Source organism: Colobus angolensis, unplaced genomic scaffold, assembly GCF_000951035.1.
Source record: "Colobus angolensis palliatus isolate OR3802 unplaced genomic scaffold, Cang.pa_1.0 Scaffold57, whole genome shotgun sequence".
Classification (NCBI taxonomy): Eukaryota; Metazoa; Chordata; class Mammalia; order Primates; family Cercopithecidae; genus Colobus; species Colobus angolensis.
The window spans coordinates 840306-854147 of NW_012119265.1; the positions used below are offsets into that span (position 1 = coordinate 840306).

At 36.4% G+C, this 13842-nt stretch overlaps 1 protein-coding gene across 1 annotated transcript in view; it reads right to left on the bottom strand.

The window, feature by feature from the left end:
- Positions 1-13842, bottom strand: part of TXNDC16 (thioredoxin domain containing 16) — a 123391-nt gene that overhangs the window by 83136 nt on the left and 26413 nt on the right. The window contains exons 7-9 of the mRNA XM_011961803.1: positions 10273-10394; positions 6187-6277; positions 2557-2707 (exon numbers count right to left, since the gene is read on the bottom strand). Of these exons, the coding sequence (XP_011817193.1) occupies positions 2557-2707; positions 6187-6277; positions 10273-10394 (364 nt within the window). The remainder of the gene's footprint in view (positions 1-2556; positions 2708-6186; positions 6278-10272; positions 10395-13842) is intronic.

The following is a 13842-nucleotide window of genomic DNA, read 5'->3' on the forward strand; positions in this document are numbered from 1 at the left end:
AGGGTCACCTGCATGGCACAATTCTAGGAAGTACCATTCACATTGTATTTTATAAAACGTGTATTTCAAGGGGCTGTTGTTCCTACAGAATGCAATATAAATGATGGCCTAAATTTTTTGCCATGTTATGCTTTCAGGTAAAACCACACTTAATTTAAGTCAATAAAAAGTTTCTAAAGTTTTGGTTTTTTAATTTCAAAATTAATGCTACATAATTCCTAGTAAGCATTGTAAAGTGAAATAAGATCAGAGAATCTTCCTCCTTATTATCTATCTACAAAAACAAAAAATAGTTTTGAAATACAGTCAAAAAAAAAAAAATTCATGAGCAGAAACTTTAGGAAAGGGCACAACTTCAAGCCAGAATGTTGTAGTAAAATAAAAACAGATTTTTAGTAAAGCTAGGTATGAGTCCTAATCTTACCCCCAATGCTGAAAGACAAAATCCTGAGAATTCTTAATAATACTCCACTAGTCAAAGAGAAGGAAGTGAACCTGGAGGGAAATAGTGAAGAACCATACAGTGAAATGCCCTTTCTCTTTATCTCTGCTCTATGCTAGTATGGAAGCTTAAAACAAATTCAGAGGGTATTCTCCCAACGTGAAAGGAAAGAAAGACCTTTAAACTGCTTTCTTAAAAAAAAAAAAAAAAAAAAAATGCTTGTAGTCAAAATCCAACCACAGAAAAAAGTCACTTAAAGAACTAAGGAATGGCCGGGCATGGTGGCTCATGCATGTAATCCCAGCACTTTGGGAGGTCGAGGTGGGCAGATCACAAGGTCAGGAGATCGAGACCATCCTGGTTAACATGGTAAAACCCCGTCTCTACTAAAAAATGCAAAAAAAATTAGCCAGGTGTGGTGGTGGGTGCCTGTAGTCCCAGCTACTCGGGAGGCTGAGGCAGGAGAATGGTGTGAACTCGGGAGGTGGAGCTTGAAGTGAGCTGAGATTGCGCCACTGCACTCCAGCCTGGGCAACAGAGTGAGACTCTGTCTCAAAAAAAAAAGAACTAAGGAATAAAGCCCATAAAACTGTGGTGGCGAGCTCTGAATCTATTTAAGTGCAGAAGCAATGCTTTTTAAGAAGAGGGAATTATGGTTACAAAACAGAGTATATTGAATATAAATATCATAGACCTTGATAATGTTCAAAGAACAAAATGAACACAAATCAGAAGGACAAGGGAGCTGAGATGGAAATAAACATATGAAGCTAATTTTCTCATCTTTCACAGGTAGGAAAAAGTCAATACTATCTAAAATGGAAACAAAGTTTTAAAATATAATGATTTCAATTTCTTAATGTCTTTCATAACCATTTTAAACACTTGAGACAATATTCCTTAAAGAGCCCTCTACTGATGAAAAACACTTATTAAAAGTTCCAGAATCCCTCTAGTTTCACATCAGTTTCATTTTCTTCTATTAAACTCAAGATTAGACATCTTACTATAAAGTAGTACACACGATATGACATGTCCATTAATCCATTCATTCTCCTATCTCTATGCATCCATGTGGGTGCAAAGATGACAGGTGTGGAGGTCATCTAAAATTAACTTCTGAGTGAAGGGATTAAATGACTTCTTAAAACTTTTCCTTCATACTTGGCTGTAATGTTTGGATTACTTATAATACACATGCATCATTTTTATATTTTAAAAAAGACATACTGAATGAGAAGATCTACTGAAGATTTTATATATGCTCAGCACAACCCTTCAACTTTTTAGAGAGAACAGTTTGCTGATCACCATCACCTAGTGTCTCTACAACATTCTTTCAGGCTAATGGTAAGGAAACTGGAGCACCAGAAATCCTAGGTCCTAATATCTACCAATTTTTAAAATAGTGATCAAAGCATTCATAAAAGAGGTCTTGGCCAGGCGCGGTGGCTCACACCTGTAATCCCAGCACTTTGGGAGGCTGAGGTGGGTGGATCACAAGGTCAGGAGATCAAGATCATCGTGGCTAACAAGGTAAAACCCCATCTCTACTAAAAACACAAAAAATTAGCTGGGTGTGGCAGCATGTGACTGTAGTCCCAGCTACTCAGGAGGCTGAGGCAGGAGGATGGCGTGAACCTGGGACGCGGAGCTTGCAGTGAACCAAGACTGTGCCACTGCACTCCAGCCTGGGCAACAGAGCAAGACTCTGTCTCAAAAAAAAAAAAAAAAAAGAGGTCTTTTCTTAACCATGATGCGTGGTCTTTGTGATCTGCGAGTGCTCACCAAGACCCAGAGTTCATTATTACTACCACAGAATATTTTCACTTACACAATGCTTTATTTGGGTTTCAATGCAATAATATATGAAGGTATTAAAATGTCATTTAATGGATAGTCTATTTTCTATTCTGCCTTTAATAAGGAATTACTCCTAAATCCCTCAAAATGAGGGGGAAAAAAAGGAAAAGATATAACTGTCATTCATCTAGTAAAACATGCATCTGTAAATCAAAACTTAATACATTTTATGTATGTTAAAATAAGACACATACCTTTTGCAATTATACAGGCAGTAGAAAGCAAATAAAAATATAAAATAAGACACATACCAGCAGAGGTGCTTTCATTGTCTTAATAAACAGGTGAATGTTCAGTGTAGTCAATGGCTGTTCCATTAGTGTTCTTCTACATTGCTGGGTCAAGTCCAAGACTAGTTTACAATGAAAAAAGTAGAGATGTGCATATTCCACATCCTCAGAGCTATAAATTAAAAATTAATTAACTCAATGAGGTTCAATATGTGATCCTTCTACCATCCAAAAAGATGTAACAATAAATTTTGTCTTAAGTCTCATGCTTTTGAATTATTATTTTAGTAAAAGCCTGAAAGAGTAGAAAATTAAATGAATTTGGGCAAAAAACAAGATATAGGATATTAAAGAAAATTAACCTTAATATCTGAACAAACCATGTGAGTTGTATAAACAATTTTTTTTTTCTGAACTCTTTAATATGGTAGTTTCTAAATTATAATAGGTTACAGGCAAGACTATAATCTTTCTTCCATAAAAGGCTGTCACCTTGCGGACAATGAGATTAACTTCAAATATAGTTGCTTTTCTAGAGCTATGCTAAATGGAGCTTTGTAACGCAAATTTTCTAAATTTAATTTAAACCCGAAGCTGTTTTGAATAAACTTCAGCCAAAACAGTCTAAAATAGAAACCATGTGACAGTTTGTGGGAGTTTGTGAGTTTGTATCTGAAATATTACAAAACTCAGCAAATATGGCTTATAATTTGAGCTTTGGCATTCTCTTCAGTATGAGAATTCAAAGATAAACTTATAGTGGAGATAAGGTTTGCCAAAATTAAAATAGCATTTTAGAAATATCCATATGGCATTAGTAGGGTTTGGCAAAATACTACAAAAATTTATTTTTAAAATGCTATTTTAATTCTTGAGACATATTTAAATTGAGCTGACAAGGTTCACTGATGTCAAATTTAATTGCAAAGTAATTTCTAATCAATTAAATGATTAAAGAAATAGTCACTCAAAGATTTACTTAATCCCTACTATGGGTGAGGCCCTGTGCTAAACACAACAGATAAAGGTAAATAAGACAATTACATCCTTGAAGGAGAGAGAGTTAGTCAAACAATTAAAATGTAGTTTGTAAGTGCTATAATACTACAAGGAACAAGGAAATATTTCTTTCTGCTTCAAACTAGAAAGGAGAAGGAAGGGGAAGAAAAGGGAGATTATTGCAGAGCTTAAAAAACAAAAAGGGAGAGAATGACCCCTCCAAAAAGATAGGACAAATGAGCATTTCAAACAAAACTAAGATGCAATGAAAGCATATAACTTGTTGAGGAGATTCCTGAATAGTCACATACTGCTGAAAGGAAAGTGTTGAGGTGCAGGAGGTCCTAGTTAAGGCTGGACTCTGAATCACAGCCTCTGAAACAACAGAATAATGTTGGAAAATTATTTTATCAGGGATCATTTGCTTGCAGATAACGGAAAACAAAAACAGTGAAACTTATTTGAAGTTTATAAGAGAATCTCACAGAATGTAAGGAAAATTCAAATAATTGGATCAGAGAAAAGTTAGACAATAAATGTAGAGACCTGAACAGGAAGAGTTCAGGGACCTTCGTTTGCCATTAACACTTTTCAGCTCTCAATTCAATCTGGGAAGACATCTTTCTGTTTTACTTACAAGTGGGCAAAACATTCCTGTGAGCAGAACAGCTACCCTGCTGTATAATCCAGCTTTTCCATGTCCAATTCGAAGTTCCTGGGAGAGAGGATCTCTCATCTGTCTCATTTGCTCAAGTAAGCCAATGGATTTGCTGGCCCTAGGTCAGGTGCCCACCTCTGATCCAATGGATTGTAACATTTATGGGGCATGGGTAATATCCTTCTTGGCCCACAGATTTCTTAGGAAGGGAATATAGGGAAGTAGCAGAAAATACTGGAGTCTATGGCATGCTATCTTTTACTATTGATCATAAATGCTTTTCTTAACAAATAATTTCAAACACACTCAGATCCAATATGATACAGCAATTAATATACTAATCTTAACTGATGTTGTAACACCAGAAACTAGAATAGTGTCTACACCACATTCAATAAATATTTGCTGAATGAAAGAATTAACAAGTGAAAGAAAGAATGTATTCACCTCACTCCTGTGAGGAGATAACCCAAATAGTCAACTACTTTATCCAGAAGTGATATCACAGCACCACTATATTCAGAATCTATAGTCTCTCCCTGTCACCTCAGGTCCAGGGATGACTCATCACCATCTTGTTACCTATGAAGAAATGATAATCCAAACTTCCCCAATACATCATATACTCAAAGCGAATGAAAAACAGGATAAGAAGATAACTGTGCATTTTTAAATTCCCATTTAAAAAATGGGAAAAGCAAAAAAATCTTACAGAACAATACCATGCCTTAGTCTTAGATCAGAATATCTATACATATTCTGTGTGTGTATATATACACACACACTATATATACACATACATATACTATATATATGTGTAGTATAACTTACTGAACAGGATGTGTAAGGTAAATAATAGGACCTATACCTTGCCAATAAATAACCACCTCTTCATGCTTTAATAACACTATTATTTGCAATTATTCATTAACTAAAAAATATAGAGGCTGATAACATGAGAGAATACAAACAACTAACCCCCAGAGAAATGGTGGGGCTAGCATGCAATCACTGTGGTATGGAGAATAACAAGGCTTCCCCTATTCCAGGATGGGAAATCAGCAGTACAGACAAACAGTGAGTATGCATCCACTTTATTTAACTCATTAATGAGAGAACCAGCAGAATGAGACAGGTCAATAAGGAGAGACTAATGGAAAAAGGAACGCTGGTCAATGTCATACAGAGCAATAAAAATATAACTTCTCTTTGTAGAAACTTTCTTCTCTCCCTACTCCCTTTTCCTCAAAAGTCATTTCACCTTATCAGTTTGCTATGCACTAGCCTCTAAATGTAGAGCTGTAAAACATCTGGGCTTTAAACATCTCTGTGTGTGGCATATCATATAGCTGCTGTTTCCTGAGAGGTCAGCAGGAGGGCTCATTAAAAACTCTTGGATGGCATTAAAAGGTCATACAATCACCATTTTGCCCTGTTTTGGATTAATTTTCCTGAAGAGCATTTTGAAGTCAAACAAAAAAGAAAGAAAACTTTAAACCTAGGTTACCCAGCCAAAAAGTGTGGAAAATAGGCTTCCACCTAAAATTGTAAACTAGACAAGAAAAATAAACATTCAAACGTTCTGTTCAAAAACTGTAGCTAAATATATTTAAGATTATTATGACAAATTAACTTACAAAAGTCTCACAAAGAATTTCTGAAGCTTCATTTTGCAAGCTGTTATTTTATCCCCCCCATCTGATCACCGCAGGAGATTCATTCCTAAGATATCCCACTTGGCCACTCACATCTCGTGGCTTATCCACACTGCCTTCGTTACCTTAGTCTAACATCACTTCTGTATATTTTAAGACTGTAATACAGCAGATGACAGTAATAAAGAGGATTTCAGGTTTCATTTATATATTCACATCAGCTATGATTCCTTTATCTAAGCCCATGCTGTGGGAGTATAATGGAAATGCTAAGTAATGTGAAATAAGTGAACAAGAAAAAAACACCTTTAAATTTTGACATATGCTTTTTATACATACCCAATACTTTCCAAAAGGGCAATTTCTGTGGTTAAGACAAATTGGTATGTAGTCCCATACACAAAAGCAGCCTCCATGACTGCTCTGTGCTCTGAAGAAGAGATAAAGGGAGTTGGAAGACAGGAAAAATTAGTTTGTGTGACTCTGTGTAAACTTCTATTCTGAATATTATCCTACCCTCCTTTATGTTCTACTACATTTAAAGAAAAATGCTTCACAGGGATACTAGTTGGGAAAATGCAGGCAGTTAAAAGAAGTTATAAAAAGTCTATTCTATTCAAGGTAAGAGAAGAATTCAGAGGGAGTAGAAAATGAGTTTTACTTAAGAATATAATATACAACAAATTTGTGGTGGTTTCTTTCTAGTAGTAGGGAAGAGAATATGAATGCACCATACAATTTTCATGTTTGGTTTTATTTGTGTATGTGTCTGTGTATGTTATTTCTGGGTTAGGTTTTTTAATCAAACTTACACTGAAAGAAAACAATAATTTTATAAGGCATATTAAGAAAAATAGCCACTCCCCCACCCTCTACTGCATTTACAATTCCCAAAGGACAAGCCCTTTCTTATTTCTTATTTCTTTTATCTCAACTCTTTATTTCATACATATGTGTGTGTGTGTGTATCATATATAACTTAATGTATATAATGAGTTTTAGTATTATCTGTTGACTTCCTGTGGAAGATGACAAATCATCTCTCTTTCCTGAAACTCAGCTCCACAAATGTAAACACGTCCCATCCCAACTCTCCCAATATAGTTCTAACTTTTATTAGATCAGTATCTAGTATTTACTTTGTTGACACAGTAAATACTATTTACAGATGAGCCATATGGTACAGAATGGCCACTTTCCCTTTTTGAGCAACTTCTTCACTATAGTTGTAACTATCTTTTTAAAATTTTTGTTTAAGTTTTTTCCTGATTTCTTCCTAAACTCTTCCACAATTTTCTAACTCTCTCAATACTTCCAATATATCAAGTATACTACCAAATCCATCTTCTTGTAAACATTTCTACAGTGCCTTCTGATTTGCTCTAAGATGGACTCTTGCTACCTGGCCTGCTGCACAACTGCCATCCTTAGGATTCTCTTACTCCCTCTCTTGTGTTGGGTCCTTTTGCCTGTTTTCCAGTATCGTCTTCTTTATTGCTCCCTTGTGCCCATTATCTAACACCTTCCTACAAGAGGACATATGGAATAGATAACTTTTGCAGTCCTGCACATCTGAAAGTGTCTTAATTTTATTTTCACAATTAGCTATAGTCGGCTGGGTACAGAATTCTAGGTTCTAGTCATTTCCCCTGAGAATTCTGAAAACACTGCTCCATTTCCTTCCATTTCTAGTGCAGCAATTTACGAAGTTCAATACCATTCTGATTTTCGATCCTTGAACTGCAAACTCTTCTTTCCCCTCTGGAAGATTTTAGAATAGTCTTTTAATCTAATATTTTAAAATTTCAAAATAGGATGTTTTAGTGTGGCTCTGTGGTAATCCACTATGCTGGGACTCAATGGGTCCATTCCATCTGGAAGCTCAAACCTTCAGTTCCGGGAAATTTTCTTGAAGTATTCTTTGATGATTCCTCCTTTTCATGTTTTATTTTCCTTTTTCTCTTCATTGTCATTTCCAGACGATTATCTTCCCATCCCCTACATATTCTCCTAGCACTTGCATTGCGTATCATCAGATTATTCCACTCACCACCCCACCTTGGAGTCACCCAAAACACCCCAACCAGGATCACTCCCTGTCATTCCATGAAGAATTTAGCTTCTGTCACAATGTCACTCTCTCTAGTACTACCCCTGTCTTAATCCTTGGGAATTTTATTATTATCCACATAGATGATCCTTTCAAAATCCCAGTCTCTCAGGCCTTGGCCTTCTTTATTCCAGTCATCTTTCTTCAATCATATCTTAACCACTAACTCTACACCTTGCAATTACCAATTACTGCAATCCTCTCCTTAATTTCCATATCTAGCCTCCTCCCCCACACAAACACACATCTCCAGCTCACTCTGTATAGCACACAACTCTAACCCATCAGGACCTACAATCCATAGGTCCTCCCTCTCTGGTCTTCTCTTTCCTCCTAATTAAGCTTAAATTCCCTGGTCAATCTTTATAATAATTTCCCTGCCGTGTTTTTTAGGCTAAAAAATATAATCCAAGTTAACTCAGTGCTTGGCCTGTTCAATACTTAACGGCTGCAAAAGGAAACATAGCTGGGGAGAGGAGGAGGGAAGCCAAAACAAGCTAGCATCACCATGCTAATGGTGTCACTTTAAATTGCTGATATTAACTATTATTGCTGCCTAACAACCATTCTTTATTTCCAGGCCTCCGAAATAGCTCTCTCAACTCTTCCCTCAAACTAGCTGACGATTTTGTGTCTATTTCACTGAGAACAAAGAACCAATTAAAAAACAAACCAAAAAACTTTTATAAACTCTTAGCATCATATCTATCTACCCACTTGGCAGAATGGATGTTCATATTTTCTCATCCCTTTGGTTACCAGAGATGAATCTTCTGTGCTCCCACCCAAGAACAATCCCTGCCCTTGTTCACTAGATTCCATCCTCTCTTGCCTACTTGAAAATTTTGCTCCAGCAACTCTCCCCTCTTTTTCCCGTGTGAGGCATTTTCCCTTTCCTACCGGATCTTTCTCGTTTATAAATATGCTTTTTAAAAAATTCTTCTCCTAACTCCATATATTCTTCCAGTCAGTGCCCCATATTTCTCCTTCCCAACAGCAAAACTTTTCTAACAAGTCTCCGTATTCAGTCTTCAATTGCTCTCTACCTATTCTGTCTTATATCCCTCCTACTAGGCATTATACCCCTACCACTCTACAGAAACTGTGCCTATCAAGGTCACCAGTAACTTCTACACTGCTAGGCATAACGGCCACTTGGCACTTCTGATCTTAAATCAACCTTTCAGTATCATTTGACACAATTGTTCCTGCTCTCCTCCTCAAAATTCTATCTTTACCTTGCTTACTGGGCACTTCTACCACATTCATTCTGTCTCCCCTACCGGTTCCTCCTTACCTTACTGATACATAAATGTTGAAGTATCTAACAGGTTCAGTCTTCTCTTTTCCTTCTAGACTCACTCAGTGATCTCTTCTGGTCTCACAGCTTTATTTCTCAAATTTACATCCCTCGTCTGTACTCCCAACATAAAATGCAGTCTAGTAATATCCAACTACCATATTGATATCTCTACTTGAATGTCTATTGGGTATTTCACAAGTATGATTGTCAAAAAGTGAATTCCAAGAGCTTCCTCTTCAAACTATCTATTCCTAGTCTTCTGAACCTCAGTTGCTAGCAAATTCACCTTTCAAGTAGCTTACCCAAACCCCAGAACCACCCTTGTCTCCACTATTTCTCAATCTATATCCAATAGATCAGCAAACTCAGTTAGTTTTACTTTCCAAACACTGCTAAAATTCAAACTCACTGCCACCTCCATTGCCCTCACCCTGGTCCAAGCCACCCAGCATCATCTCTTGCTTGACTTATCGCAATAACTTCCTATTTTTCTCCCTTACTCTATCTTTGCTCCTTCCAATCTAAGCTAGTCAACATTATTTACTGAATACTAGACACTACTACACCAGGTACAGGAGGGCTATAAGGAAATCAGAAAGAAATAGCTAACACTTTGAGAGCACCTACTATACTCCAGGAACCATTTAATTATTCATTTAATTAATTAATTAAAATAATTTTAATTATTCATTAAAGTTCATTTGATTCTCACAATTACACTAAGAGGTAGGCACGATTTATTTTCCCCATCTTAATTACTAGGAAACTGAAGTTAAGTAACTTGTCCAAGGGCTCACTACAAGTAATCAGTATGGCAAGAAGTCTAACCTAGAGAGTTCTTGTTCAACCACTATATTATGCTGCCCATTTAAAGAAAAATGGCGTAATAGTAAAGATGCTTTAGATTTATTTTAAATATTAAGACTGTAGTCAGAAAATACACTATTTTAAGTACTTCAGCATACATAAGTACAGAGGCACAGCAAAGATTAAAGCAAAAGTCAAAGAATACCTGGTATTCCAATGGCTCTTACATATGAGAATATAATATTTGCTTTTCCTTTCAGAGCATTTTCTATGTTCTGAAGGTCTTCCAGGTTGGTAATATATTTCACTTCATTAAAAAGAAGAGCACTGAAATAAATACAGACATAATTAGTAGAAAAATCTGATATGTATTTAGTGACACCACACTTTTGTTAACCTAACCAAAAGAGAAATATATCTCCATTGAACAAATTATCAGTAGTGATAATGTAAGCATTTTAATGATACTAAGTTAGAATCACTCTCCAGATCTGTCTCTGAGAACATCAACCAGGGACAGTTGTGAGACGGTGTTCATTCTCTATTACAATGGTCTCAACAGATTAAAACTGTATTCACTAACACCCTAGTCTGGCCAAATAATCCCACATAGATGTCTCAGCCTTGAACACATTTAAGCCCTTCACAAACCTAAACAGCAGGCTTCTTTGCATGGCCTATAAGGTCTGACAAGATCTAGACCTTGTCTACCTCTCCAACCTCATTTTGTTCTACCATTCCTCAATGTTTACAACATTCTAGGCAAATCTCAGAGCCTCTGCACACAGTTTTCTTTGCTGGAAGCTATTCCTTTTGCTCCATTTCATAAGTATGATCTCAGATTAAACATCATTGCCTCAGAGAAGTCTTCCCTGTTGGTGTTGTGTAAGTAAAGCCTGTAGTATTTTCCTCTTATTTCACTAGTTGATTCCTTTATAGTACTTATTACAATTTATAATTATTCATATATTTATTTACTTGTTTATCCCCACCTTTCTCATTAAACCCTCACACCCTTGAGGCAAGGATTTTGTGTATTTTATCACTATATCTGTAAAAACTTACAATACAGCCTAGTACACTGTAGATATTCAATAAATATTTATTGAATGAATGAAAGAAAAAGTAGGGCAGGAATTACTTACTCCCATTCTTTATTTGAGAAATGGAAGCTCAAAAGAGCTTACTCAAAAACACATTTATTGAATCAAGAAGCCAGGGACAGAATACAGAACAGGTGTTCTCAGTACCAGTCCAGTGATCTTTCCACCTGACTGTAATTCTTCCAAATCATCCCTTCGGTGCATAAATCAGACTGACTGATCACATTTATTCATCCCAAATTATCCCTTTTTTAAAGTTGTCTACTTCTGTATAAATTATCTATCCCTAACAACTCATTCCACTTAATCCCCATGTGCATAAGTTGTGTATTTTTGATAGGCTAAACTTCAAAAACTTTTGAAAACTTTTCAATATTTTCATGTTGCAGGTCCACATACTTCAATAAACAAAGGTTCACTCAAATACTTCAAATAAATTAGTCCAACACAGTTCCTCCTATAAAGTTTTTCCTAATACAGCAGTTCTCAAACTTTTGGTCTCAGGAAACTTTTATATCTTTTAAAATTACTGAGGTCCTCAAGGAGCTTTTGTTTATGTAAGTTATGTTTATCAAGAGTTGCCAAAATAGAAATTAAAACAGGAATTTTAAAATATTTATTAATTCTTAAAAATAAACACTATTACGTTAACATAAATACTTTTTATTTAAAAAATAACTAAAGTTTACAAAGGAAAACTTAGTGAGAAGAATGGTATTGTTTTACCTTTTTTTTTTTTTTGAGATGGAGTCTTGCTCTATTGCCCAGGCTGGAGTGCAGTGGCACAATCTCAGCTCATTGCAACCTCCACATCCTGGGTTCAAGCAATTCTTCTGCCTCAGCCTCCTGAGTAGCTGGGACTAGAGGTGTGCACCTCCACACCCGGCTATTTTTTTTTTTTTTTTTTTTTGTATTTTTAGTAGAGATGCAGTTTTACTATATTGGCCAGGCTGGTCTCAAACTCCTGACCTAGTGATCTGCCCGCCTCGGCCTCCCAACGTGCTGGGATAACAGGCGTGAGCCACCGTGCCTGGCCTTGTTTTACATTTTTGCAAAAATCTTTAATATCAGACTAAATAGAAGACAGCTGGATATTCATTTCTGCTCCTGTATCCAATCTGTTGTGACATCACACATCATGTAGCCTCTAGAACCCCCATTCATGAGGGAATGAAAGTGAAAAAGCCAAATAATGCCTTAGTATTACTATAAAAATATTTCCACTTAGCAGGCACCCTGAAAGCGCTGCCCTAACTTACGCTGGCTGAAATATTTACCCGTTCATTACAGATTTGTTTCACTTTTTAAAAGAAATGTAAAACTTGATCTTCTATCATTCCCAGGGCTCTTGTTTTGTTTTTATAAGAAATATTTGCTGGGCAGTATTCACTATGTGCTGGATACTTTCAGGTTTTCATTTAACCCTTCAACAATACTTCTGGAACAGTATTACACACATACTCACACACAGGCAGCAATCTGAGAGACTAAATAACCTGCTCCAAATCATACTTCTAGTTGCTGGCAGAGCTTCTGACACCAAGGCCAGAATTTTCTAAATTGTATTATTGACCACTTATAAAAATGGGAAACTAGGTGGAAAGGTGGCAACTAAAGAATGGCAATGGAGTCTCAGTGGCAAGCTGAACTATTGGCTGCCTATACATTTTGACTAACAAGTCCAGAATCACTCTTCAGTTACTTCAAAACAGTTGAGAGGTACAATCTAGTTAACTTAATTGGACTACCATGTAAATTCTAGGCTTGGAAATTACATTCACCTAGTCATGACTTTTATTGTTTTATTATCTCCAATCTATTTGCTTCAAAAATTAAGTCTGAGTGTACAACCCTCCCCAACCATTGTTTGCAATAAAGACTGGCAAATATTTATTAGGTACTTACCACATGCTAGCCATAGTACTAAGCACTTTATGAATAGTGGCAATTTGTCAATTTGGAGGCTGCCCACTCCCTTTTGCTTTGTCCAGTTTTCAAAGTCTTCAAGGTAGGCAGAGCCCAAGTGAAAGATCACACTGTCAACCTTGCTTTCCCAGGTTCCTCGTTACAAGGCATGACTATCTGACAAACAATCACTTGCCTGAGATTCTGAAGCAGGAGCAAGTGATACCAAGAACAAGGAACAGTAAAGAATTATTTCAAGAGGCAGTGGCAATAACAGTTAGCTTCAAAGGTAGCAACGACAAGTGTTAGTCACAGCCCCAATGCAGGTAATGCAAGCCGTAGTATCCAATGCTCAGCAACAATGCAGCTGTCCTCCTCAGACTCATTCTGTATCATAATTTTCACTGTATCCAGAGCTGTCTAACCTTTGAGTCCAGTTCTCCAGCTCTTCTAGCAAGGCTGAGATTTCCTATATCCCCTCCAAATCCTTTTCTGCTTAAGCCAGTCAGACCCAGATTCTAGGGCTTATAACTAAAAATCCTCAGCAATGCACTCTGTCTTAATTTTCATGGCAACCATCTGAAAGTAGAACTATCATTAACCCCATTTTAAAGATAAGGTCATGGGGCTTAAAGAGGTTACCCTGCCTAATGTCCCAAAGCTCATTAAGTAGTCATTATCCATGACTAATGACATTCATAATGTAATGATCTCTATGATTTCTCCCAATGGCTTCCTCACTTTAATATATTCCTTAATATATTAAT